At 31.7% G+C, this 25976-nt stretch overlaps 5 protein-coding genes across 5 annotated transcripts in view; 1 reads left to right on the forward strand and 4 right to left on the reverse strand.

The window, feature by feature from the left end:
- Positions 1-11138, reverse strand: part of LOC148282396 (SUN domain-containing ossification factor) — an 89639-nt gene extending 78501 nt beyond the window's left edge. Inside the window, exons 1-2 of the mRNA XM_088225141.1 lie at positions 10732-11138; positions 10368-10628 (exon numbers count right to left, since the gene is read on the reverse strand). Of these exons, the coding sequence (XP_088081267.1) occupies positions 10368-10628; positions 10732-10790 (320 nt within the window). The 5' untranslated portion in view covers positions 10791-11138. The remainder of the gene's footprint in view (positions 1-10367; positions 10629-10731) is intronic.
- LOC148282397 (oligosaccharyltransferase complex subunit ostc) lies at positions 11131-14480 on the forward strand. The gene is made up of 2 exons (XM_088225152.1): positions 11131-11418; positions 13573-14480. Exons 1-2 carry the CDS (start codon positions 11280-11282, stop codon positions 13881-13883), a joined length of 450 nt encoding a protein of 149 aa, XP_088081278.1. The 5' UTR covers positions 11131-11279; the 3' UTR covers positions 13884-14480.
- On the reverse strand, positions 14467-20874 carry LOC148282398 (calcium and integrin-binding protein 1-like). The gene is made up of 5 exons (XM_088225151.1): positions 20512-20874; positions 20369-20403; positions 20043-20290; positions 17144-17345; positions 14467-15166 (listed from the first exon to the last, which is right to left on the reverse strand). Exons 1-5 carry the CDS (start codon positions 20560-20562, stop codon positions 15145-15147), a joined length of 558 nt encoding a protein of 185 aa, XP_088081277.1. The 5' UTR covers positions 20563-20874; the 3' UTR covers positions 14467-15144.
- Positions 20875-20916: 42 nt separating this feature from the next.
- LOC148282399 (uncharacterized) lies at positions 20917-22088 on the reverse strand. The gene is made up of 2 exons (XM_088225150.1): positions 21684-22088; positions 20917-21520 (listed from the first exon to the last, which is right to left on the reverse strand). Exons 1-2 carry the CDS (start codon positions 22054-22056, stop codon positions 21036-21038), a joined length of 858 nt encoding a protein of 285 aa, XP_088081276.1. The 5' UTR covers positions 22057-22088; the 3' UTR covers positions 20917-21035.
- LOC148282400 (uncharacterized) lies at positions 22088-25520 on the reverse strand. Its single transcript, XM_088225149.1, has 4 exons — positions 25342-25520; positions 24601-24825; positions 23273-23575; positions 22088-23071 (listed from the first exon to the last, which is right to left on the reverse strand). The coding sequence occupies exons 1-4, from the start codon at positions 25366-25368 to the stop codon at positions 22280-22282; spliced, it is 1347 nt and encodes a 448-aa protein (XP_088081275.1). The 5' UTR covers positions 25369-25520; the 3' UTR covers positions 22088-22279.
- Positions 25521-25976: the final 456 nt, after the last annotated feature.

Here is a 25976-nt window from a genome sequence, read left to right on the forward strand (position 1 = left end):
TTTTATAACAAGTTTGGTACAGTAGACGCTCTCTTAACCGGCGCCGCTTTAATCGCCCCCTTCTAGGAATGCCTCTTGGAGCGATGTGTGGCTTTTTCCTGTACATAATTTTTACAGTTTGGGCAATGTTAATGTTTAATGCATGAGTTTCTAATACAGAATAAAAGTTCTGTTTTCTTGGTGTTTTGAAAAAAATGCATTTTTTTTCTTCCTTGCGAAAGTGTTTTTTTTAATGTGTTTTTCATTACCTTCACTTTAACCGTCTTTTTCGTTACCGGCCCTGGGTCGGTCCCGTCAAGGCCGGATAAGAGAGCGTCTACTGTACTTAACAAATTTTCCACTCCTACTTTCCTCCATTCATCCTCCACCACTCGTCATTAATTGCCTTTTTTTCCTTTCCACTATCTCCCTGTTTTGTCCATATTTTTTTAGTAGTTTAAACCGTCGTCGCTTTATTTTATTTTAGTATAATGAAGTGAATACGTCGCACCTTTATTCAAAAAACGAAATAACTCAAAATTTACATATTTCGAGATTTTATCATAAACTTAAAGGAGAATACAATCACTTCAACAGTCAACTCAATACGACAAAAATGACTGAGAAAAAAACCGTCGCTCTCTTTTTGACTTACGCGCGTGAACAAAGTGATACCGGTAAAGTGATCGGATTCGGTAATGCGCCAGCTTTGTTCGAGGTAAGATCTCTGGAGAGCGTCAAAAAAGCGAAATAAATCGGTGTTTTACTACCAGGTAATTATTTTATATGCTTTATTCTATTAAAAAAGTGCATTTTTCAGACTTATTTCTCAATAATATTATCTTAAATATATTCTTATAAGATAAAGAAACGCGTCTTTTATAAATAAAAAAAACACAATGTTATTATTAGTTACTTTAAATTAACATAGAAACAATACGAAATATTTCTCGGATAGTTTATGCTTCTTCGGTTAATACTGCAAAGAATCTAAATGTTTTACCTGTTTACAAGACAATTTTAATATAAAACTGCAATATTTACAATTACTCAATCTGTATCTAAATAATTTGATCACTTATTTTACTGAAAAGTGAAATATCTAGGAACTTTTTTTAAAAATGTTTTTTTAAATGCCTCGCTATTAAAAGATGTGTAATTTTCTACAGTATTCTAATAGTTCAATAATTACACTACCTATCCCTGCTTTTGGAATTGGCCTAATAGGTTTATTTATTTTTTTATGATAATTAAGGTCGTCTATGTGAACATTGCTAAACTTTAAATCCTTTTTTCCACAAAATTGAAATTTTGAGTTATTTATTTTTTTGAATAAAGGTGCGACATGTTACTGGATGACAGACCCTACTATTTTTATATAAACATTTTTTATAGTTTTTATTTATGATCTTTTAACTTGTACATATGTTTGTATTTTAAATAAATCAATTAAATCGGTTAGCACGATGGTATTATGATATTAAACTATGAAATATATTTCTTTAAGCTGAAATAGCTGTTTAGTTCGTTTCAAAGTACCTTATTCGAGCTACCGTGTTAGAAGTAGGCACATATTTAACCTATGCAACTTGTACCTTGTACCGGGTGACTGCTTCTCTAATTGGAAAACCTCACCGCACGCCCCGGCAAAACACGCATAACTCGTGTATTTTGTAATTTACTTTGATATCAAAATAAAGTTATATTTATTTTCAATTAGGTACAAAAACAAGATACTTATGCAAATGACATCACAAAAGCTTGAGATTATACATAAATAAAATATGTATATTTAATTACAATATTTGAGTTTGTCCAATCGTTTGTAGACAAAATACTGGATTTCACCCCCTCGGGAGTCATTAAGAATAACAAATTACAACAGGGATGGAGAATACCTTAAACAAGGGAATATGAAAGTCTAGACATTTACAGGCCTTATGACCTGTCATTGGTTGGTTTAAGCGGCCACTTTACACACTGTGAAACATTTACTATTTTGCCTACGTTTGAACATCCATATTTCTTCAACTCCTCCATTTGTTAATTTTAGTGAAGTTAAAGAGCTGAAACTGTTATTGTTGCGAAGAGATTCATCTGACTGAATTATTGCAACGCCTGAAAACCATTTTCCAATTTTTAAACTTCTTCTTGGACCAGTTGGTTTTATTACAATATTTGAGTTTGTCCAAATGTTTGTAGACAAAAAACTGGATTTCACCCCCTCGGGAGTCATTAAAATTAACAAAGGAATTGAAGAAATATGGATGTTCAAACATAGGCAAAATGATGAATGTTACACCGTTTGTAAAGTGGCCACTTAAACTAGCCAATGACAGATCATAAGCCCTGTAAACTCTTAGACTTCATTATTCCCTTATTTAAAGTATTCTCCATCCCTGTTGAAATTTTTTAATGCATCTAGTATCTAGTATATTACATTAAAAATATCCGTTTAATTGATATTAGACACATAATTTATTTTATCTCATTACCTGTCACTTTTTTTTCCGAAATTTACCAACATAAAAATAATGTTGTCAAAGGCGTTAGAATTTTCGAGTATGACAGGAGTAATAGCGGAAAATTAACAGGGCGTGCTAGTTTGACGGGAGGCGATGTCGGAAGTTTTGGCAACATTTCTCGACAGACGAAAATCTTTTGAAATATCTTATCACATAAAATAATTCACACGTTACAAAACTACCACTAAAATAAAATAGTATTTTTACACTTACTCATTAAAAAGCATTATGTAACTGATGGAGTAAATACAGTGTTATATGAGCCTACTTATAAGGTTTATTAGGGCGAACAATATTTTTAGAAGAATAAGGTTAAATGTTGTGACGGTACACTGTTTCATATTGACTATTATTTTGTTTGTATCTACATTATGACATTTAGTTATACAATTATCATAAAAAGTCAATTGAACTATTTGACTGTGAAGTATCGATTCAGCAAACAAAAAAAATCAAAAACAAAAAAAACAAAATGTCGTTTACATATTTTATTTTAGACATTGTAAATGCCGGAAGAAAACTATTTCACAAATGTATCCAAATTTTTACCAAATAGTATCAAACCTGCTTTTTATACAAATGACACAATTACGCAGTTACATTCAAATGTTTCAGCTCTTTTACTTCACAAAAGTCAACAGATTTCAGAGTTGAGAAAATGTGCCTGTTTAAACATAGGCAAAATGATGAATGTTACACAGTGTGTAAAGTGGCCACTTAAACCAGCCAACGACAGGTCATAAGCCCTGTAAATGCCTAGGCTTCCATATTCCGTAAACGTATCTGAATGGGGAAGACGAAATAAATTATTGTTCAATATTTCAAAATGCTCAGTTATGTCTTTCACCAGGGCCCACAAAACGCTATTCTTCCGCTATAGAATGAATGACCAGAATCTTTTGCGGATTGCGAAGGTTAAAGATCTAGGCATCACTTTTGTGAGTTCCCTGACATTTCATGATCAGATCGAAACAGTTTGTAGTAGTTCATTGAAGATGTTAGGATTCGTCTTGCGTACTGCTAGGGTTTTTGGTAGTACACGAGTACTGAGAATTCTTTATAACTCGTTGGTGCGAAGTAGACTCGAGAGTGGCTCGATGATTTGGGGACCGTGTGAGTTGAAGTACTCTCTTATGGTGGAGAGGGTTCAGAAGAAATTTCTTCGGTTTCTCTACATGAGGGAGTGCGGATATTATCCATGGCTTTATCCCACTGAGTTTCTCCAGGGTATGCTTGGTTACAGCAGTTTGAAGACTAGAAGGAATGTGTATTTAACAACGCACTTCTTTCGATTGTTGCGCGGTATTATTGACAACCCTGAAATTATGCGGAGCATTAGCTTTTATGTTCCTGATAATTACCTTAGACAGCGTCAACATAGACTGTTTCACATTCCAATATACAGGACCAACCTGCCAATGGTTATGCCTGTTGGAAGGGCTATCTCTATGTTGAACAATATCACTTTGGACATTGACATTTTTCACGTCTCTGAGGGAGTTTTTCGTTACAAGATTCTCTTACTTTTTTAACATATTATTCTTTGGATATTATGTATACTAATGTGTTTTTTTTACATATACCTAATTTTACCTAATTATTTATATATGTATGAATTAAGATATTTTATTTTGTAATGTACATATATATGAATAAATAAATGATAAATAAATAAATAAATGATTCCCTTCTCAAAAATGTTTTCCCTCTGTTGCAACAAACTTGTAACATATGAGGTGTCTTCACAATAACAATTTCTCCAAATTCGCCAATCACCTAATAAATTTTAATCATGACTTAAATAAAGATACAGGAGATAAAATCTTACATACAAATAATAAAGAGTTAAAAGTAAATAATATGGCGACATTTCACATTAGGAAAGCTTTAAAAAATAATGCTACTTTGATCAATAATCAAACAACCTTTCAATATAGCCCATTACACGATGTTCCATTGTGATGGTCATCCTATACGTATTAAACTCATGCCGCACCCTTCATCTTCTCCCTCTTTTTTCAACTATTTCTCCGACAACATAAAATATTTTCATAACCTAATCAGTGCATATGCTTGTTAAAATGCATGTCGTGTTGGTTTTATATTTTTGTGTAACAACCATAGCGAAGGTATATAGTGGGTTTTGCACGTTGGTTTAATTGGTGTCCTGACGAAGAGACGGGTGCGTCTCGAAACCGGTAAACGTAGAAAAGTCGGTAAGTGGTTATATACATTTAATAACATTTAGGAAACTTTTTCAATCAATTTATTACGATAACTACTTATTCGATTTCTAAAAATAATCTTAAAGTAGTAATTTTGCAACAGAAAAAATGTTTCCCGACGAGGTTGATATTAAAAAAATTTGATTCCCGACGAGGTTGATATTAAACGTGTTTTTTTTTACTCAATTGATTCATAACATGTTATTTTACAATTAATAAGAGTTCTCAGATTGTCACCAGCTGTAGCGTAAGACGATCATCTTGCATTCATTAATGAAAAAAAATATCGAGTGCACCAGTATGAAGTGTCGATAATAAAGGAATAATGATTATGAAATTGAAATAATAATAATATTGCGATAAAGATAAATAAATTCATGTATTTACTTGTAGATAAAAACTTACACAAAATAATTTGTTAAAAACAACATTGACAAAAATAATACTGATAATGAAAACGATAGCATATTAATGGGCGTAAAAATTTCTTAGAATTATTATTTCTTACATTCAATTTCATTGAGTTTCTTCGATGCTGATAAACGGTACTTGAAAACATAGTACTTATCCAGTTCGATTCCAATAGTTCCTTAAAAATGAGATTTATTTTATTAAACTTCGTAGCTTTTACGCGGGACTTATAAAAAAATAGTAATTAATAATATGCACTAAACTTAATAATATTTTTTTAAAAACAACAAAAATTAAAATTTTGGCAATGGAATGTGTTAGGGTTCTTTATCACTAACTAAATGTACCGCAGAATTGAAACTGACGTCGGCACTGCGTAAGTATTTTGGGAATCTAAAAATATTGAGAAAATATTGTAAATTAATTAAACTAGACGCATAATATTATTACCATCATCATCAATCCCCTATTCGCACCCGATGGTTCATAGGGCATTGAAGTATTAAACCAAATGCAGCGTACCACGATAATCTGATACGGGAAGGTATGGTGATCAGTCTTATGCCAAAGGTCCAGGGATTATAGTATTGTATATATTTACTCAGGACTAAAAATAGACAGACAATTGACATAGACAATTAATATTAATTATTTAATAAGCAAAATATTACATTAAGCAGTCATTTTTTTAAAATAAAAAATGTGTTCCAAAAACTGAAAAATTCTAATGTATGAAGCCTATGTAAAATCTAAAATATGTTGTACGTAACAATTATGGGGAAAAGGAAAAAAATTACAAAAAGAGACTACAATGACAGCAAAATAAAATATTAAAATTACTATACGACCTCCCTTATCTAACATCAACTAAAGAACTCTTTTAAAAAAACTAAACGATTCAATCTAACTTAACCTTCTTAATAAGAATCTTTAAAATTTATTCATAAATTAGCCACTCATGTAATTGTAGATAAAAAAACTAAAACTTAAAAAAAAAATTGTAATAAACATTGTCACAATTCAAGAATATCAGAACAGTATCACAAACAACATATTAAAACGAAACAAGGACAATCGAGACTTGTAAACCAGGGACTGAAATTATACAATAAACTACTAGACAAAACTAAACAAAAGACTAAGACAACCTTTTCAAAAGATGTTAAAAATATTATCATCAATAATAAATTGTATGAATTAAAAATGCAAAAATATTTTGTTTAATAAATGCATTACTCCGTAAGAGTTTATAAATTAATTTCGAATAAAATATTAAAAAAAACTAACTGGATTTACCTACACGAGAAAATGAAGTATTCCTGACTTAAATTTAATAACATTATAAAAATAAAAGATAAAATCTTCACAGTTCTTTTATTTGCTCTCAATGATGCAAAGGTTTGCATAACACAGTACACCAGTTGTAACGTCTTTTGGTCATTTTTAACATGAATCAGTTTCACATTTTTCAATATCTATGAAATACTTATTATATTTAAAAAACTACTTTTCAGATAAATATTTTACGTCAACCATGCCCGAAGTCGAACCCCGGACTTCACGCATCGTAGTGAAACACGAGAAACCACTCACTACACCACGAGGCAGAAAAACGTTACAGTAATTAAATAGATTTAAAAAAAAATCATGTTTACTATCAAATCATTGCAACTAAACTTAATGAATGTTCCGTTCATATCGTAGAAAAACATTAGCGGTAATAAAAATATAGTGGATTATAGAACGTAATTTAAGTGAATTTACCATCAATATTTAGTGTTATTTTCTTTACATATAGATAGATACCAAATAAAGTTGGCAATGCGTAATGTAGAGAGAAATAATCTGTAGTTCCACAGAATATGAAACCCAACCTCAAGACATAACACAAACATGTGTGATTAATTGTAACAAACAACTCCTAAGATGAAATAATTCATATTAATTTTCCCCCTGAAAATAATTTGACATCAAAATATCTATCACAACAAGTGCCAAAATATTTGTAAATTTAATAACACTGCAAACTAATTTATATAATTATTAGGCATGTCTAATAATTACTGTACTTTTAAATAGCTTCTAAGATTGTTTAGGTTTAGTTCAATCAATATATTATTTATCTTTATTTATTTATTTAATGTATTAATTATATACCCATATAATAAGCTTCCCAATGTTTTTTTAAAAATAAAGTGTATTAAAAAAACTTCATGACTGTTTTTTTTTTAAAGGAATAACCCGCTAAGCTTCTATTTTGAGGCATGTCAGCAGGTGGGATACGGAAGGAGGTAATTAAAAATACACCATAACACCCAGACCAATTAAGAAAAAGATCTTTCTTGGATTTTTTTCTTGCAACTGGCGGGAATCGAACCCGCGACGCCAGTTTCACAGTTAGCCCTCGAACCAACTGCGCCACGGCGCCTGTCAAAAAGTATTTCTAATAAATAAATGTGTCTATAGTATAAATTAATATTTGGAGGATGCAATGAAATAATTTTAAATGTTTTAAATGTAAATAACGTAAGCAATAGGCACCATACCTAATATAATGTTTTTACTGTTCGTATTTTCTTAGCTTTTTATTTACTGACTTAATTATTTTATTTTCTTAAATCGTTTATTTTTTACTTTTTTTTATAACTGTATTTTTTTTTGGTTAGACTGTAAGAAATTGCTAGATGCAATAAGTACACCATTTAACCGAATATACCATGTTTTTTTTGTTTACACGTTTCTATCACATTGTATATATTACGGTTGATAAAGATCGATTATTACTATTTTTATTATTATTATTCATGCTAATTTATTAGGGCGTTCATAAGCGATTGGCTCTCGATTGGCTTAAAAAATGTTTTTCGAGATATAAGTTAATATGGGTTTCTAAACTAATTAATTTGCAGAGAATAGAGAGCAGTGGAGGACGAGATGCAGGAGTTTGCCGCCAACTTATCCTCAGGATCGAGACTACGAAGAAGGATAAACGTTTTTTTTTTAAAGGTATGATAAAAAATATAATCAAAATTACACAACAGAATGGCTGATAGGCTGATCCTATTGTAATGGAACACAGCCATAAAATGACCCCTAATAAATTATACATCCATATATTTAAAAGGCAATTTTCGTATGAGTGTCCTCGATGGACTGAATAACTACTAGACCGATTTTCGTGCTGTTTTGAGGGAAATGTAGATCTTTCCCACGAGCGTGTTTATAGTTATTAAAATTTTCAACTTATTAAGGAACAAAAGTTAGAACCGTAAATGTTTTTTTTATCCATCACAAGGGTTGCATTCGACGAGAATGCATAAAATAAAAAATGGTGTTTTTCAAATGTTTACAAACAAGATTTGTTTTTTATGGATCCCAATCAGATTATTCCCTTATAATTTCAAACAAACCATCACGCCGTTTCCCCGTAGGGGTAGGCAGAAAGGATAGAACGCCATAACACTATATCTTGGCATACAGACCTCGCTTCCTCTACATTCATACATCTTCTCATGCACGCACGCCGATTATTCCTACTTTTGACATGTCCATCTTAAAGTATTTGATGGACTTGATCGTGCCATGTCTTTCTCGGTCTTCCTCGTTTTCTGCTTTCCACCCATTTAATTATTTTTACTGGATTTTTGAAAGGACTAAAATAATATTAACTGACGTTCAATACATTTTTGAAAATCGCATTCCTATGTAAAGTGCACCCTTTTTGGAAGAAGAGCAGAGTTTGACATTTGCAAAAATAAATATTTGAAAATAAATTATTTTATGTTTTGGAATTCAAACATAAACTAGTACTTCGGTATCTACTTAAATTCAATATTTGAATATAAATTATTTTTAGATTTGGAATTCGATCATAAACAAGTACCGAGGTTCCTACTTATCATTGAAAACTTACACCATCTATTTTCTTTTTATCCGAACAGTTTTAACACGCTTTCACGCACAATCGGGAAATTGGGTCTCAAATTAAATATCAAGCTCACGTTAAAACCGGCTGGGGTGAGAGCTCAGGGCATGTCTATGTATTAATATGTCAATGTTGACATCAAAATATTTTTATGCGCACAATATTTAGCCAGAAATATAAGAATACGAAAGTTCGAGAAATACAATTAAGATATGAATTAAAATGGAAAAATAGTACTAACTTTTTACCTAACTTTGTATTTTATGGAACCCATTTTTTGTGATATTTGAGAGATTTCTTGTAATTTGATTGATAATGGGCTTCAATATTATTCTAAATTTGTTGCAACAGAGAGGGAAAATATTTTTGATAAAGGAATATGGAAGTCTAGGCATTAACAGGGCTTAGCAGGTTTCAGCTCTTTTATTTTTTTTTAAATCAACAGAGGGAAGAGTTGCGAAAATTTGGATGTTTAAACATGGGCAGAATGGTAAACGTTACACAGTGTGTAAAGTGGGCACTTAAACCAGCCAATGACAGGTCATAAGCCTTGTAAATGCTCAGGCTTCCATATTCACTCTTCAAAAACGTTTTCCCTCTCGGTTGCAACAAATTTAGATCTAGATAACTCCCTAGGGAGGAAATCCAGCCTGTTTGCAAACATTTGGACGTACTCAAAACATTGATCGATATTATTACTTAGGCACGTGAGTAAAAATACTAAGATTTACAATACTCTTAATCAAAATAAAATACACATTGGAATTTACTAAGCACTTGTTCGTCAAATTTTTGCTATTAAATCACGTTCTATCATAAAAAAAAAACAATAATTTAATACCCTTGTACTCTTAATGCCAACTTTTTGCCTCAAAACAATTTAATTGTACACCGTTTTATACCATAATATTTCATTATAGCTCAGTGTCTTAAGACGAAATTTTCGTGTCCTTTGTGAAGACATGCAATACACCCATTTTGCACTTTTTTTTAAATATTCGCATCGAACATGAAATACATTAACTTTACCATTTCAATAAGTGCTGAACAAACAACGTATCGATGGTAAATAATAAGGTGGAAAATAATGTATATCAGTCAGCTGGAGAACTTTTTTATTTTCAGCTTATGAGACAACTAACAGCAGCGAAAGATTTTAAATTAAAAGAAGACAAAATTCGAACTTCAAGTATATGAATATCATAAAGAAATGGAAGAAGGACGACAGAATACTTAAGATTATTTTGATCTACATAACGAGTTATTTAAGTTAAGAAAAAAAAAGAAATCAATATTACTCACCCCCCATTGACCACCGCCGAATTTTGAGATAGCACTTCGGTAAATATAAACTCTTGTGATCCAATCACATCAGAAATAAGCGTTTCTTCTTTTTTGTCTGAAGCTTTGTCTGACAAATAAGGGTTTGGAATGGTTTCTTCGCGAAAATTTTCGTCACCTTCGGAATGTAACGTTCGATCTATGTCACTCTGAATAGTATTATTTGTCGAATAATCAATCGACGAAACCACTTGTGTCGATACTAATGCGAATAATATGCAGCTGAAATTAACAGAAATAAATAATATTAAAAAAAAATCATTCATAGATCGCAAGATCGCAGGTTATGTAGATTTACGCTTTTATTTGGCAGTATAAACTTTACCTTGACAGAACATTAAGCAAAATTGCAAACTCGTAAACTTTCCATATCCTGAAACCCATGATGGAATATATTTACCATGAAAATGCGATAACATTTTCATTAAAAATTGGTTTTATTATTTAAAACAAACTGCACAAATAAAAATACCAGAGAAAATTTGTAAACTGACGTGTACTTCATAGAATACAAACGACTAGATATAAAATGCGAATATTTTTATTGTGATTTTGTAGAAAAAAATCAGTAATACATTTTAAGCTTTCGAGCATATTTTTCCAGTGAAGAAAAGCCCATTTTTAAAATACTTACAGTAAATCTGGGTAAATCTACTCATAAAAAATGTAATTAAATTAATTTATAGACAGAAAGAGAAAAAACTGTGTGCCCATTTTATAACATAAACAAAAATCTATCCATAGACGATCACAAGTCACCAGTCACCAGTATTCCATAGATCAAAAGTCATTGACACGTCGAATGTACTGGATTTGACGTTATCGTCATCCGAGAAAACTATTATTTTGACGATCATTAATTAAATAAATATAATGGAGACACTATACTCACTTCCTTACAATATATTAGAAGTACCAAATATAAAAATCAAACGACCATCATGGTTCCAACAACCCTCGGCGATGGTAATGTTTTCGTTTGTGTTGGTTTCATACTTCTTGGTGACTGGAGGTTAGTATACCGGCATTTAAAAAGGAAACTGTTTTTAAAAGAATTGTTACTTTTATTTCAGTTACTATGTTTTATATCTGGCGACTGAAATACTTTTTTACTCAATAAAAAATATTTTAATCTATTTTTATTTCTTAAACCAAATATTTGCTGTACTTTTAAGATGTTTAAACTAAAGAAACTCATGTTCTGAGTAGAATAATAATTTTATGACTACTTATATTTTAGTATGTTAAGCCTAGTTTATACATATAGATTTTTTTTTCGGCCTCTAAATAAATAATCAAAGAAAGAAAGGTTGCTACTTTTGTTAAATAATTGTACTTTGTTTTTTTAACCCTAATAGTAATGGCGAATAGGTTACCGACTCTATAAACAGTGGTCAAGATCTGTACTGTAATTATTCTTTTTTATATTGTTTACCTAATTCTTACCTCATTTGAATACTATATACAGGCGAACTTCTGACATTGAAAGAATATCCTTTTTCTCCATACTTACAGGAATCGGATTATTGCTAATAATACATAGTCATGTAATAACTCTTCAATGTGACGTCGTGTAAGGCATAAAGTTAGAAAAGGTTCTTCTTCAAGAAAACTTTTTTTTTAGTCGATTACTAATAAATTTATTTTGTGTGATAAATTACATTGATAATACTATCCTTAATAATGTTATTTGACTTCCGTGTTTTGGAACACGTGTGAACATTGGTGCATACTACAAGATGAGCAAATAAAAAAAAAGGAATAAGTTGCCCATAGAAATTAATGTTGAAGTGTGTAAAAAGTTTTCTCTATCCTTATCCACAGTGTTAACATTGTGAAAAAATACTAATGCTTATTTAACTGCAATTGAAATTTAGAAAGAGGTATGGTTGTAAGCATTTCTTATAATTTTCAATAGTGACAATATGCAATGGAGATTGGATTTAAAAACCTTCCTCTGGTATAACGAGTAATGCTTATAACGAGCAAATTCAGTCGGTCCCGTCTTCCTTGCAATAACAAAGTTCGACTGTAATAAAAAAAAATTATATCAGATATTTAATCTCAAAGTAACTTCTTGGTTTAGTATTACTGTTTTTTTTTTATTTTTAAGTTTGTTGGTTTTCATGGGTATTCAGGCACTGTTGGTTTTTCTGATTAAACTTAAACACCGATTTGCAGGGCCTTCTTTGGCCATGCGGGGGCCTTGGGCATACAAAGGTTGGGGCTTTTAGAAAGGCGCCCTTTTATAATTTCGAGGCCTCCATCAGGCCGGGGTACCCGGGCTCGGGCATTATGGGAAAGATTGCCTAGCTGATTTGAGTCTGCACGCTAATTTTGTTTTAATTGAAAAATCGGTAAATTGTTTCCCCTTGTTAGTGCATTTTCAAACTAATGTAAAGATCTAATAGCCTAAAGGTCCTTATATTCAGTTACATAAGTCCAGGTACTTTTCTTAAGTTCATGGACTTGTATAACTGTATATAAGTATATCTTGTACATTTTGTGCACTGTTTTATGCACCCAGAAGGTGTTCTTGTCAGAATTCACCCATTGATAGGAAAATCCGCTTGCTGAATACGGCTTCTGCGGATGATATTGACCTATTTTTCTGTACATATTAGCAGTTTAGCAGCTATCTGCTTTTTTATTCATTACCATCTACCTTGTATTTATAGTCATCATTACGTAACGAGTTAAACAACCCGTAAAGTAATGCAGACTACAATTGTCAAATAAATAAATAAGGACCTTCAGTCTACTTAATCTTCACATTAGTTTAAAAATGCCCCCAGAAGGCGAAACAATTGACCAATTTTCTTGTTTTTTAAAAAATTAAATTAGTAGACTCAAACCAGTATTTGATTTTCACATGAAAATTTATTATAATATGGAGTTCTACGTAATAAATACTAACTCAATAAAAAAGATGTTTTTCCGAGTTGTGCTGTATATTTATTCTTCTTTTTGCGAACGTTTCATTTATTGCCCAACAATTACTTTCCCTTAGGTAGGAATTTGTAAGACCTAGGTAAAGGCACAATAGTTAAACCAAGAAGTTTGATTGATATTTTATATCAAAATTATTAACCATGGAATTTTATCAAGAAATAGCTACAAAAAGCATCAATACTGTGTTTGGTTAAAATGTTTCGTTTCTTTGTAGGAATCATATTCGACGTAATCGTAGAGCCTCCTAGTGTTGGATCTACAACAGATGAGCACGGACACTCCAGGCCTGTGGCGTTCATGCCCAACAGAGTGAACGGGCAGTACATCATGGAGGGTCTCGCTTCCAGCTTTCTGTTCTCCATGGGAGGTCTCGGCTTCATCATTCTAGACCGAACCCATAACCCTTCCACTCCGAAACTAAACAGAATACTTCTCATTTCCGTCGGGTTCATATGCATTCTTCTCTCCTTCTTCACCACGTGGATCTTTATGAGAATGAAGTTACCGGGATACCTACAGTCTTAAGATTATAGGTTTTCACACTTTTGAGTGCTCAAATCATTGTTTTACTAAATCTTCTTTAACTTTGAGTGGTTTAAGCTGTTAGTGTATTCAAATTAATAAGTTTTGTGTTAAAAATTGACAATATTTAGGTGCAAAAAAATTTCTACGAGAATTAAAATATGCAACAAAGTATTACTGGTAGTACGTTAAAAAAATCGACAAGCTAGTTATAATTTCAAATGAAATTCTAGTTATGCATTTTAGGTTTGTACAGTTAAATTGAAAATACATTCAGTGTTACCCTTTGTTGCATGCCTCAAATATTCATTCAAAGAACTCCTTTCATTTCTTAAAAATCTGTTTTGGAAATATTAACACATGAAAATACTCTATTGATTTTTCTCTCTATTGGTCTCGAAGTTTTAGTATGATTCTAGCATATACAATGTTTTTGATGCGCTTATTTTGTGTGAACTGACTTTGTGGAAATTCAGTGGTTCTCAAAATTTAGTCACAAATTAATCATAATTCAGAAAACATCATTCCATTAATGTACTGAGAAAATTTTATACTTTGAAATGGTGCTTAAAAATAATAAACATAATCCATGTAACAAAATCGTTTTAATCAATGTTTGTAGATTATTTTACGTTGGCCTGCAGAGTAATTCTGATTGTATATTTGTATATTGTTGGTTAGCTAACAACACTGTGTAAGTCATTTTTGTTATTTTTACAGGACAATGAAAAAATAGCATATTTAGTTGAATTGAAGAAGAATGTGTTTTTAATTAGCGATAGTTTATGCATAAACATTATATAATTGAAATACATTTAAAGGCGTAAATTCCTTGAGCTTTCAATAAAATAAGCAGTTTTTTCATTGTCCTGTAAAAAGAAAAAATGTGCTTACGCAGTGTTAGCTAAAGGAGGATATTATAATATATTTACCTACATAAATAAGTACCGTACTCCCACATTGTGGGACCCGTATGTTCAGGTGAGATGAAAAAACAAGGAACTTTCTGATTCTTGCATGTTGAAAATGGCAAAATTCGCCAATAATCGAAACCCTCTATCTTCATCATCCACTGCCAGAGGCTAAGAATTATTATATAGGTTACATTGTCCAAACAATTAAAATATATTTTCAGTCGAAAAAAATGATTCTATACATTATAAACACTTTATTTATTACAATTATAAAATAAATACATTAATACTACAACAGATAATGAGGTTCTTTGAAAGGAGTATTACAGTGTCCTACTGGGTCATGTATATTACAACCGGATACGAAATGCGCTGAAACAAAAAGTTCTCATATTAAAAATAATAACTAGTACAAAGGTTTACAAATCTGCATACGTAGGTTGATGTATTATTTTATAATCATCGGTGATACTACAGTACCGTGTAACCTGCTTTTTAAAAAAAAATTGTAATGAAATAAATTTGTTATTGGGATTAAGACCCGTTAGTTATTAATTATTGCTATTTTTACTCTAATGATAGTTTTTCTTATACTTCAACGGTATTTTTTTATTGAGTAAAATTGTATGTAATATATTAACCGAATGCTTTTAAGGATCCTATGCCAAAAAAATACTTAGATAGTTATGCAGTATTGCAGTATATACCGAAGATATATAATTCACCATATAATTATTTTTTGTAGATGTAGTCACTGCACCGGCCCATTCCGGTATATCAAATGTATCTATTTTGTTTGTTTAAGCTATTTTAGTTTTGTTAGTATTTATTTTTTAAATAAAAATAAAAAAATTCAATATATAAGACATATTTCTCAACTTCTTTTCTAGTTCCTTTGTCTACTTGTTTCTGAGCCCTGGTTACAATGGGATGTTAACAGATGTATCTTTAATTCAGTTTATATTATTTATTACAAAAGTACATAATATATTATTATGTGTACACAACTTTGCTTCCGTCGTTTTCTGTAGATGGCTTTATTAGTGGTAAGTAGTGGTCGAAATAAATAAATCATACTTGTCATACAATACAATTGGGCATCTGTCAACATAACCTCATAGAAAAATTAGTCGATTTGTATCTGCATCATAAAGTTATTCTCGATTGAAAGTGTCAGTTTCTGAGGCAACTTCTCATCATTTGTGGGAGGTTTTATTTTCTGCTTCAATATGAAGAAATCTGCCGCTCATCAGCTCATCGAATGCCCTCAAATACTTATGGTGAGGCTGCTAAGAACGTGTCGTGAGTGGTTTTTCAACGCTTCAAGATTGGTGATTTTTACGTCGATGACAGCGGTAGATGAGAGAATATTTTTGAGGCATTGCTCGATGAAGACTCGTGTCAAAATCAAGAAGAATTGGCACGATCATTGGGAGTGACTCAACAAGCAATTTCAAAATGCCTCAAAACCATGGGGAAGCAATAAAATTGGGCGCCGTAAGCATTGAAACCAAGAGATGTTGAAAGGGGTTTGTTTGCTTGTGAAAGTTGTTTGAAAGGCAAAGACGGAGGGGATATTTGCATCGCATTGTGACGGACGAAAAATGGGTCCATTACGATAATTCCAAGTGCAGAAAATCAATGGGATTTCCGGGCTGAATATTCACAGCTCTAAGGGCATGCTCTTTATTTGGTGGGACCAGCTCCGCATAGTGTATTATGAGCTGTTAAAACCAAGCGAAACAATCACAGACGATCGTTATCCAATGCAATTAATGTGTTTGAGCTGAGCATTGAAAATCAAACGGCCACAATACGAGAGATAAAGTGATTTTGTAGCATGATAATGCCGACTCCATGTTGTGAAAGTGGTCAAGACATACTTGGAAACGTTGAAATGAGAAGCCATATCCCAGCCGCTGTATTCTCCAGACATTGCTTCCTCTGGCTATCACTTGTTTGAAACAATAGCACACGGCCTGGCTGACCAGCACTTCTGGTCTTATGAAAAAGTAAAAAATTTCATCAATTCGTGGATCGCTTCAAAAGATAACCAGTTTTATCAATGCGGGATTCGAACGCTGCCCAAAAGATGGGAGAAAGTAGTGACCAGCGATGGGAAATACTTTGAATCATAAATGTATGATTAGTGTTTTATACAATAAGGCCTCAAATTTCCGATAAAAACAGCAGAAGTAAAGTTGTACACCTATTATATAAAATAGTAACCACAATATCTAATGTATTTTGTCCACGCATTTTTTGTTGAAACTGACCAAAATCAGAAATTCAGTCGGTCACCAGAAATCAATGGCTAGATCAAATAATTTATTGAAATAAAATACTTACTGAGAAAAATCTGAGCTTTTGTCAATGATATGCTCAAATTCTGCAAAAGACAGTGCGCCATCATCATCAAGATCCGCTTCTTCTAGAATATTCTGTATTAGATGCTGCATCTCCATCTCACTCAACCTCTGTGCAGCTCCACACAACCTTTCTATCACCTGCCGTAAATCTGACAATCCCAACATGTCGTCACCATCAAAATCTGTTGGAAAAATATACTTTAAAGTAGACAATAAACTTCATTCCTTACGCCTTCTATTTATGAAATCCACATTTACTCATATCCTTGTCAGATAAAAATATCAAGTTTACTTTAACAAAGAATTATATTATTGATTAATTAATAAATGAATACAAATAGAAACCAATTAAGTTCATCAATTTAAATTGTTGAAAAGAAATGCAGGATTTAACCCTCTGTCTGCAGTTTATCGAGATTTAAAAAAAAAAAAAAAAAATTCTTATGATTAACTCCATTATTTCAATTTTAGGGACTATTTTCAACAAGTTGTAAATAACCATTTACATTATAGACATGCCCTATCGAGTAAAATATTTTTTATAGTAGTGATACGAAAACGTCCCATAGTTGCGAAGTACTGTTTATTTACATCAGGGCTGCATTCAACGAGCGTACATATGCTACCAAACATTTAAGGCTACTTATTTTTGGTAAATGAAAAAGTTTGTATTTTAACGTTAACAATCAACATTCGATTTTGGTGGATCCCAATCAGGTTCTTTCTTTTAATTTCGACCCATTATTTCTTATCACTGGATTTTTAGGAATGAAAATATAATATTACCTCTAGTTCATTATATTTTAAAAACGTATTCCTGTCAGTGCACCACTGTAACTAAAAAAAGCTTCGAAATTGCGCCGCTAGGCGTAGTTTGAAGTTTAAAAAAAACATATTTTAATATTAATTGTTTTAAGCTTTGTTAATCACTCATGAAGAAATATTTACCGGTGAAAAGTTACACAATCCTTTTTACAATGTTTATCTGAAAGGTTTTTTACACGTTTTCATGACACAAGTAGGCATTAGACAACACAAAAACTTTATGTAATTTTTCATAAACCTGGGTGTTCTGTGCTGTAATTAACCACTGGCCTGTTGTGGTGCAAAAGAAACATGAAAATAAATTAATTACAACAGAGATGGGACATTAGTTATAGCATTAAGTGTTTTAAAAATGCATGTAAGGTCCGTCTCAGTTCTACGTTTCTCCAATGAAGACAGATTAAGAAATTACTCCATTTCAAAATAGGAACAAAAACAAAAACCCCTTCACAATCCAAGCAACCGTGCCACTTTTCTTAGAAAAGCACAGTATTTGTAAATTAAACTTAAAATTCCTGAGTCACAAAATTCTAAACAACTTGAACAATACTCAGGTCAATAATCGCAAACCTATCAGCAAAACTAAGAGTAAGAACAATGTTGATAAAAATAATTTTTGTACTTGAATTATTGTATCAGTTAACTACTATTTACAACTTGTATGAAATTGAATTGCTTCAGTGTCCGGCCGGATAAAGAATACAGTTCTGAACCAGAACCCTAGACAAGTTTTTTTATTCAATCGCCACTCTCACGTAAAATTCCTTAATTAGGAAATAGAGTGATAATAATTGCATCTCATAGTGTAATGCTTGGTGAACTCGCCTACCACTGTTGAGATCCTGGGTTCGAATCTTATATTCGGTATTAAAGTTAGTTCTACATTGTAATATTTCATGGTTCCATAATTGGCGTCTAAAGCACGAGGCTAATCGTCCTACCTTTTATTAAACAAAAATGATCCATATAGATTATAATTGGAGCACAAATACACCACGGGGTGCGAAAAGGTAAATGATGACGATCTACAATATTTTAACTATGCGTAAGTAACTAACAACAATATTGAGCCTATTAAGTAATAAGTTATTATTTCGGAGAATACTGAACAATTTTCCCCACTTTATTAATTATCAAATATTTAATAGGCAGAATTCTAGCCACCCATAACTCTACACTGCCCTGTTAACTGCTAAGCCGTAAAGCCATACCCAAAAAACATTATTTTGTTTTTTTTTTGTAATAGATATTCAATAGTCGCACATATTAACCCAACAAGTCATTTCTGTTTTCAAATATGAGATATTCTCTTCTAAAATTTTTTTGAAAAGAAATCAGATTGGCCAAGCAAAAAACAGTAAATCTCCTGTAAAATTTGCAATGAGGAACTTCAGCCCTACGGGAAATTCGATACAAAAAATGTTTTCTTACGCGGGGTAAAAATTAGAGCATTAAATTGTACAACAAAGTTTCTTGAAAATGTACAGAAAAAATAATAAAAAATATTTTGATAAAAACGCACTACTTTAAATGACGTCACTGGTTCATGTGAATCAACCTATGATCTGAGAGCTATGGAAGATTTCCGGTCTGCTTGTTGCCTCTGGACCAATAGGAAGAACTGAATGAGAATAAGCGGAAATGAACCTCTGACGTTACACGCGGAGTTATTTCAGAAATACAAAACTTTGAAAAATCGTAGCGCCGATAATACGATATATAAAAATTAAAAAAAAAAAAAATTGACTTAGTTTAACAGTCTATTAACAAATAAAAGAATTTAAAAAAAACACTGAACTTCCTCATTCAGCAGATACGGTTTTTAGCCTTAGCAGGCCAGTATAGCTGCAAGACATGTACAGGTGTTTAATATACAGCTCTCTTGTTAGAATAATCACAAAAATGACAGTAAATAAATCATCTAAAATAGGCAATGAAATCATTACAAATTATTATGTATTAAGTTATCAACTGTCACACGTCATGTTGGTAGGTGGAGTACTCTTCCAAGATGTAATTTATTAGATTATTTGGCAAAATTTAATTTAATTTACCAAACATTCTGAATGCGTGCTCTGCTTTGACTGACTTGGGAGCGTTCTCACTGAAGACTGACATCATATCCAGGAAATCTTCGAATGTGCAGTCCCCATCGTGACTAGAACTAAATATTTTGCAAATCCTATCCCCAAAGGGATTGACTTTCAGTTCTGGATATTGCAGGATCTTAGTCATGGGTAATTTAGCATTTTTGTTGTGTCCTACTCTTTCAGGGGCTAATGCTTTGAATTTTTGATGAGCGCTAAAAATTTAAAAACAAATTGATGTCAAATTCCATCCTACATATTTTAATCTAAAGATTATTAGCATTACTACTTACAAAAGTACCTCCTTCTTTGTGAAGTAAGTCAAATCCTGCGAATTTAAACAAAAATCAAACAAGTTAATTTACATTGACATCAACAGGAAAATATGAAGTGTAAAAAATTTTACACAAGCATAAAATTAATGTTGGATTTTTACCTGATAATCCTGCAACTCCTCCTCGGTGAACTGGCTCTTTCCTTGACCCATTATTATTTAATCTACTCAAAAATCGACAGTAAATACGAACATTTTACTAGTATTTTAGCGCCTTTCGGGTTTTAGAAGATATTAACAGTGAAAATAATAAAAGGAATTGACAAAATAAGCTACACCATATTTAAAAATTTTTGCTATTAAGTTAAAATTCAGCCAACAAATCAGAAGAAATTTAATATTTAGAAATAATTTGCTGCCTACAGAACCAAGCAAAAGCCAATTTTTTAGGTGTTTGCGTGTTTTTGCGAGCTGTCAAAATTATTCTAATTTCTAATATGGCTGTCAATAATCATAACAATGGAGATGGCAGAAAACAGTGTTGCCCTTTTATAGTGTTTGGCTCTTACCTCTTACTTTCATCAAAATAATAAAAAATCAATAAATGATATATTTTTGCAAAACGTAATTATTATTTATTTTGTATCTACTTATAATAATCAATGGGAAATGAAAAAGCTTTCAACCTAGGTATCTCTTTCAAATATATTTTCTGAGCATGTTGACTGGCTATAGTGCATAAAATCACCATAATCTTCATACCAACCCCTGGGAGAAATTTCACAAATAAAGGGTAATTTTGCATCACAATTTACAACTCTCCATAACTTTTTACTGTCCAGAGTGCAACAGGATTTTTTAGGTTTATTCGATTTTGGGTGTCCTGGAGCCCACGCACGATATGTTGTACAGCTCAACTGCTTTCCGTTAGACCGCAGAAATTCACCACCATTCATTATATCATCCATTCCAACGTACGCTTGATGAAAACCAATTTTCGGCAGTAAATTTTCTAAAACCTCGGACAGCTTTTTTGTTCGAATCTCACTTGCAATATCGGGAAGATGAGCACCAAATTTTAAACATTTTTCTTTTGCTTTCGAGTACTTGTTCTTTGAAAGATGAAGCACAAAAATACCTAATTCTTCAACACATGTAGAATTCATCGGTGCTATAAACAAAATATTAAACGTTTATAAAATATAAATATATGTGCACATTTAAATGTGCTAAACTTAAATTCACGAATCAAAGGATGAATTGAAACTTTCTCCATATTTTATTTTTTTGTTCGATAACATTGCAAATTCATTCATTGTAGGTAACATACTTACGTATAGGATCAGCATAAGCACTATAATAATCAAATCTTGGATCGGCAATGAGAGATGTTGAATTTTCCATTTCAGGACACGAAAATATTATGCAAGAATGGAGATTTTTGTGTATTTCGTTAACTTTATTCAAACTTTTTCTTCCAGGTGGACTAAAATTAAAAGCCATCCCATTTTTGGAACTAGCTAATTTCTTACATTTTTCAATTGTACTAAAATTACTGGATGCAATAACATTAAGTTCAGACCGAAAACACATAGCGACTAAATAATATTCTGGTTCAAGAGTTTCGTCAACACCTATGCAAAGTTTATTGCAGCTGATATTATATGAATTTAATAATAAAATGCATGCTATCAACTTCACCTCCATAGTAGTCTACAATAACAAAAAAAACTTTTAAACTGGCTCTTTATTATAAATCGTAATGAATAGTCAAAGTTTCTATTATAATTCTAGCGAAATATTTGGAATTAAACTATTCACAAGGATATGGTACCAATTTAGAAATTACACAAATTATACTGGCATGGCTCGCATACTACACAGACTTTATATAACAACAAAAATGATTAACCTGTCGTGATGTCAAAAGTTACTGACAAGTCTCATTATTTTCAGAAATAGTTAAGACCTTCATGTGATCTCTCATGCATGCCATTTCTGCTGAAGTTGAAATACACTGATGGTCATTTTTAGTTAGTTTGCCTTCAAAAGGTTCAGCTATATTCATGCCTATTGCATATTCCATATTGACGTGGTCTTGATTAACGCCGGGAGATATTCTTGAGAAGACCGCATCACTTAAAAAATACTCATTTTTACAAAAACTTTCTTCAGATTGATTAGATTGAGCCACATCATTTGTAAGAATGGATTCTTGGATGTTGAGAAGATCAGTCGATTCTATAGTTTTTCCTAATCTATTGTACGATTCCGATTGTGTGACTCCATGGCTACTTTCAGCTCCAGAAGATAGTTCATAGATTTTGATATTATGTACATCAGCTGTAATTTTCAAAGCACTCAGCTGTTCTTTAGAATCATCACTGGACACCTCCGAATGCGTGTCTTGTTCGCAAATTTCATCCAAAGGGGAAACATCTTGACTTAAATCGCTTTGCAGATTACGCACATCGGTGTCTGATTCAATATGTTGAATATTCTGTTCTTCTATGGGTTTAATAATCTCGGAAGATTGGGAACTTACTTGTTGACTGGATTCTGCACTGCATGATAAATCTACGTTCTTAAAATCTTCTCCGTCTCTTTTCGATAAATCGAAACCTTCCGTAGTTTTCTTTTTATTTAATAATTCTTTTAAGGATTCCGTGGCAGTATGCAAAGATTCGTTTAAAGCTTCAACATTTCCTTTGGAGCTGTTTACCTACAACATTTTAAAATATTGTACCAACTTACAAAAAAACAATAACAACAATATGTTTCTTCTGTCATAAATCATAAGTAACCTACATACCTAAATGGCATAAAAAGTCGTAACTGGGATGCTAGGTGCATTATAATTTTATTACAAAATCATCAATATTAATATCATTTGTAACTTAACATTGAATAAAGTATGTCTCACCGTAATGACAGATTCCTTTCTAAATCTCTCAGTGACCTTTCTGATCTTTGGTGCCGCACTTTTGACGATATCTTCAGCTTCCTTCACCTCTACATCAGACCTTCCTAGTTCGGTCAGTTTCTGTTGCAGTCTCATGGTGGCTATTTCGTCCGCCACCTGTAGAGAAATTACCTTTTCAGGCATTTTCACTTCTCTTCTGTAGATATTCGCCATCTTCTTATTCTTTGGGAAGCCGCATAGAATAAATCCTTTAGCATCCACGTTTTGGAGCATACTCTCTTTGACTAAGTCGACCACAATTTCCTGTAATAAAATCAATAGTTAGGTAAAAACTCGACATCCATTTTAGTTTGCATGTGTTCGAATTTTTCCATCATAGGATAAAATTATTTAATATCGAAAGAAAAATCACTATTATAATATTTTACTACCTGGAAAAAAACACGGCATGTTTTAAGATTTTAACTTGGGTCTTTCCGACCACCCGTCAGATGCTCTGATCTCTAAGTTAACATTATTTATATTCCAGAAAAAAAAACTAAATTCTTACATTTTTCGACTATTTGCAAGCTATAGCAGAGCGGGGTTCGAACCGCAGACCTCTGATTCGTGACATCGCGATAAACCATTAAATTTGCGCAATAATTATTGCTAAAAGTAAGCTAACTACTAGATTTAACGTTTAATAGTTTAGAAGTTGAAATTATAAGAACGATTTTTTGTAAATGAATGCAATACTAATAAAAAAAAAAAATAAATAAAAACAACTTTGATTTTAAGTACTTTTTTTCTCTACCGACCGGTTTCAAAGCTGTGTAAGCTTCTGTATACAGGTATACTTAATTAGTTGACTAGTGGTTAAAAATAAAGTTGTTTTTATTTATTTTATTGTAATGAATTACCACAATTTCTTTTCTCTTTCAAAATTTATTGTTAGTTCTGTCTAATTGTACACAATCCATCTTTATACTGACGTTGACTTTATAAATTCTAGAAATAAGCTACTTATTATGTTGCTATTTTAGATTCACCAAAAGCATTGTGCAAATTCATTTCAAAGATGGCCTGAGTGAGGAAAATCAGACAAAGTTACAACGGGTTCTTCCAGAAAAAACATTTAATATGACTGCGATATAACATATTCATAGTCTTTCTGAAATGATCTCGTCGATGTCAACCAAAATAAGGCGATTTCGTATCGAAATGATCAACCCATTGATTTCAAATCGATTCGACCCATGCCTAGAGCCAGGCGCAAACACCATCCTCAGACAAGACAAGTAGATTTAAGACAGATATTTGGTATTGAGAATCATTAATATTGTTACCTCTGGTACTTTATTTTCGCTCAGCATCTTGGCCAGCTTCATGCCTCTCAGCGTGGTGATGTTGGCTGCTTCAGCCCTGACCAGCTTCCCGGGGTTGATGACGTGGTACCCCGTGATGGCCGCCAGGGTATGGGACACGGTGTTATACCCAGCGCCGGGAACTCCCGACACAAATATCACAGGAGACTTCATTACCGGATTCATGTCGTAAACGGATCTGTTTGTCTACGCAGGTAGAATAACAATATCTATTTATTTATCACAAACAAATTATATATGGTTTTGTTTATTTGTTTTTTTAATGGGTATTCGATTTACAAAAGCAGTTCCATTTGGCCGTGGACCATAAGATGCGTATTTTATTATGTTAAAAAATTGACTGACATCGCATAGCCTCTTGATTTCAATTATTTTTAATCAGATAAGAGAACTTGAGCGAAAATAGGACACAAAATATTTTATCGACTGAAATGCATACATTTTAAAAAGCTACGTAATAATGTTTGTATTTAAAATCAGCATTCGATACAGCAATGAGCAGTTATCATATATTGGAAAGTGAATACACATTTTGAAAGGTATTTAAAATTTACATTACTGAAACATAAAATAAATAAAACTACTTGCAAATCCAAATAATATTTTGTGTTATCATAATTCTATATAATTTGACATTTGGATTAAAATGGCGATCTTTCGTCTACAAAAAGGCAATCACTATATTATTTTTACACAACTTACCGTCAATTTCGCAAATAAACATCCCATTCTGATAAATTTTTGTAAAGTATTAAAAATTTTAACAGGCGAATGTCTCGCAGAATTATTTCCAAATTGATTTTAAATTGTAAAATTATATAAAATATATCACCTCACAAAATATAAACTGACTTTGAAAACAAAAGAGGCCCAGGGCCTTCCAAAATTATTTTGCAGCATAACAAATCTCGAATAGGTAAAATTTTGAACCAGTATCCAGTTACAGTGCCTACCTTTAAATGTTTTTTCGTTCTTTTTTTTCTGTTTGTTTCCGTTTAATATTTTTTTGTAATAATTGTATAAATAAATCACCTTTGTTTGTAACCTCTTAATTTTTTTTCTACCTACCGGTTTCAAAGCTACACAAGCTTCTTTTTCAAGGTATAATTAAATAATGAATTCTATCCTATTTTATTGTATCAGTTAGTGTGTATGGAAGTAATAAATAAAGTCTTTTTGCTTGTAATGTGAGATGGATTCGTTCAAAACTAGACAGAAGTAGACTAAAGGAAATATAGTTTAATTGGTTGTTTATTATTTTTTTCTTATTATGAATAACTTTTTTAATTCCTAAGTTTTCCAAGTTGTCTAATTTTAATATTTTATTTTCAACATAA

The sequence above is a fragment of the Micrasema longulum genome, unplaced genomic scaffold, assembly GCF_059751315.1.
Source record: "Micrasema longulum isolate JH-2025_06_02 unplaced genomic scaffold, ASM5975131v1 h1tg000333l, whole genome shotgun sequence".
NCBI lineage: Eukaryota > Metazoa > Arthropoda > Insecta > Trichoptera > Brachycentridae > Micrasema > Micrasema longulum.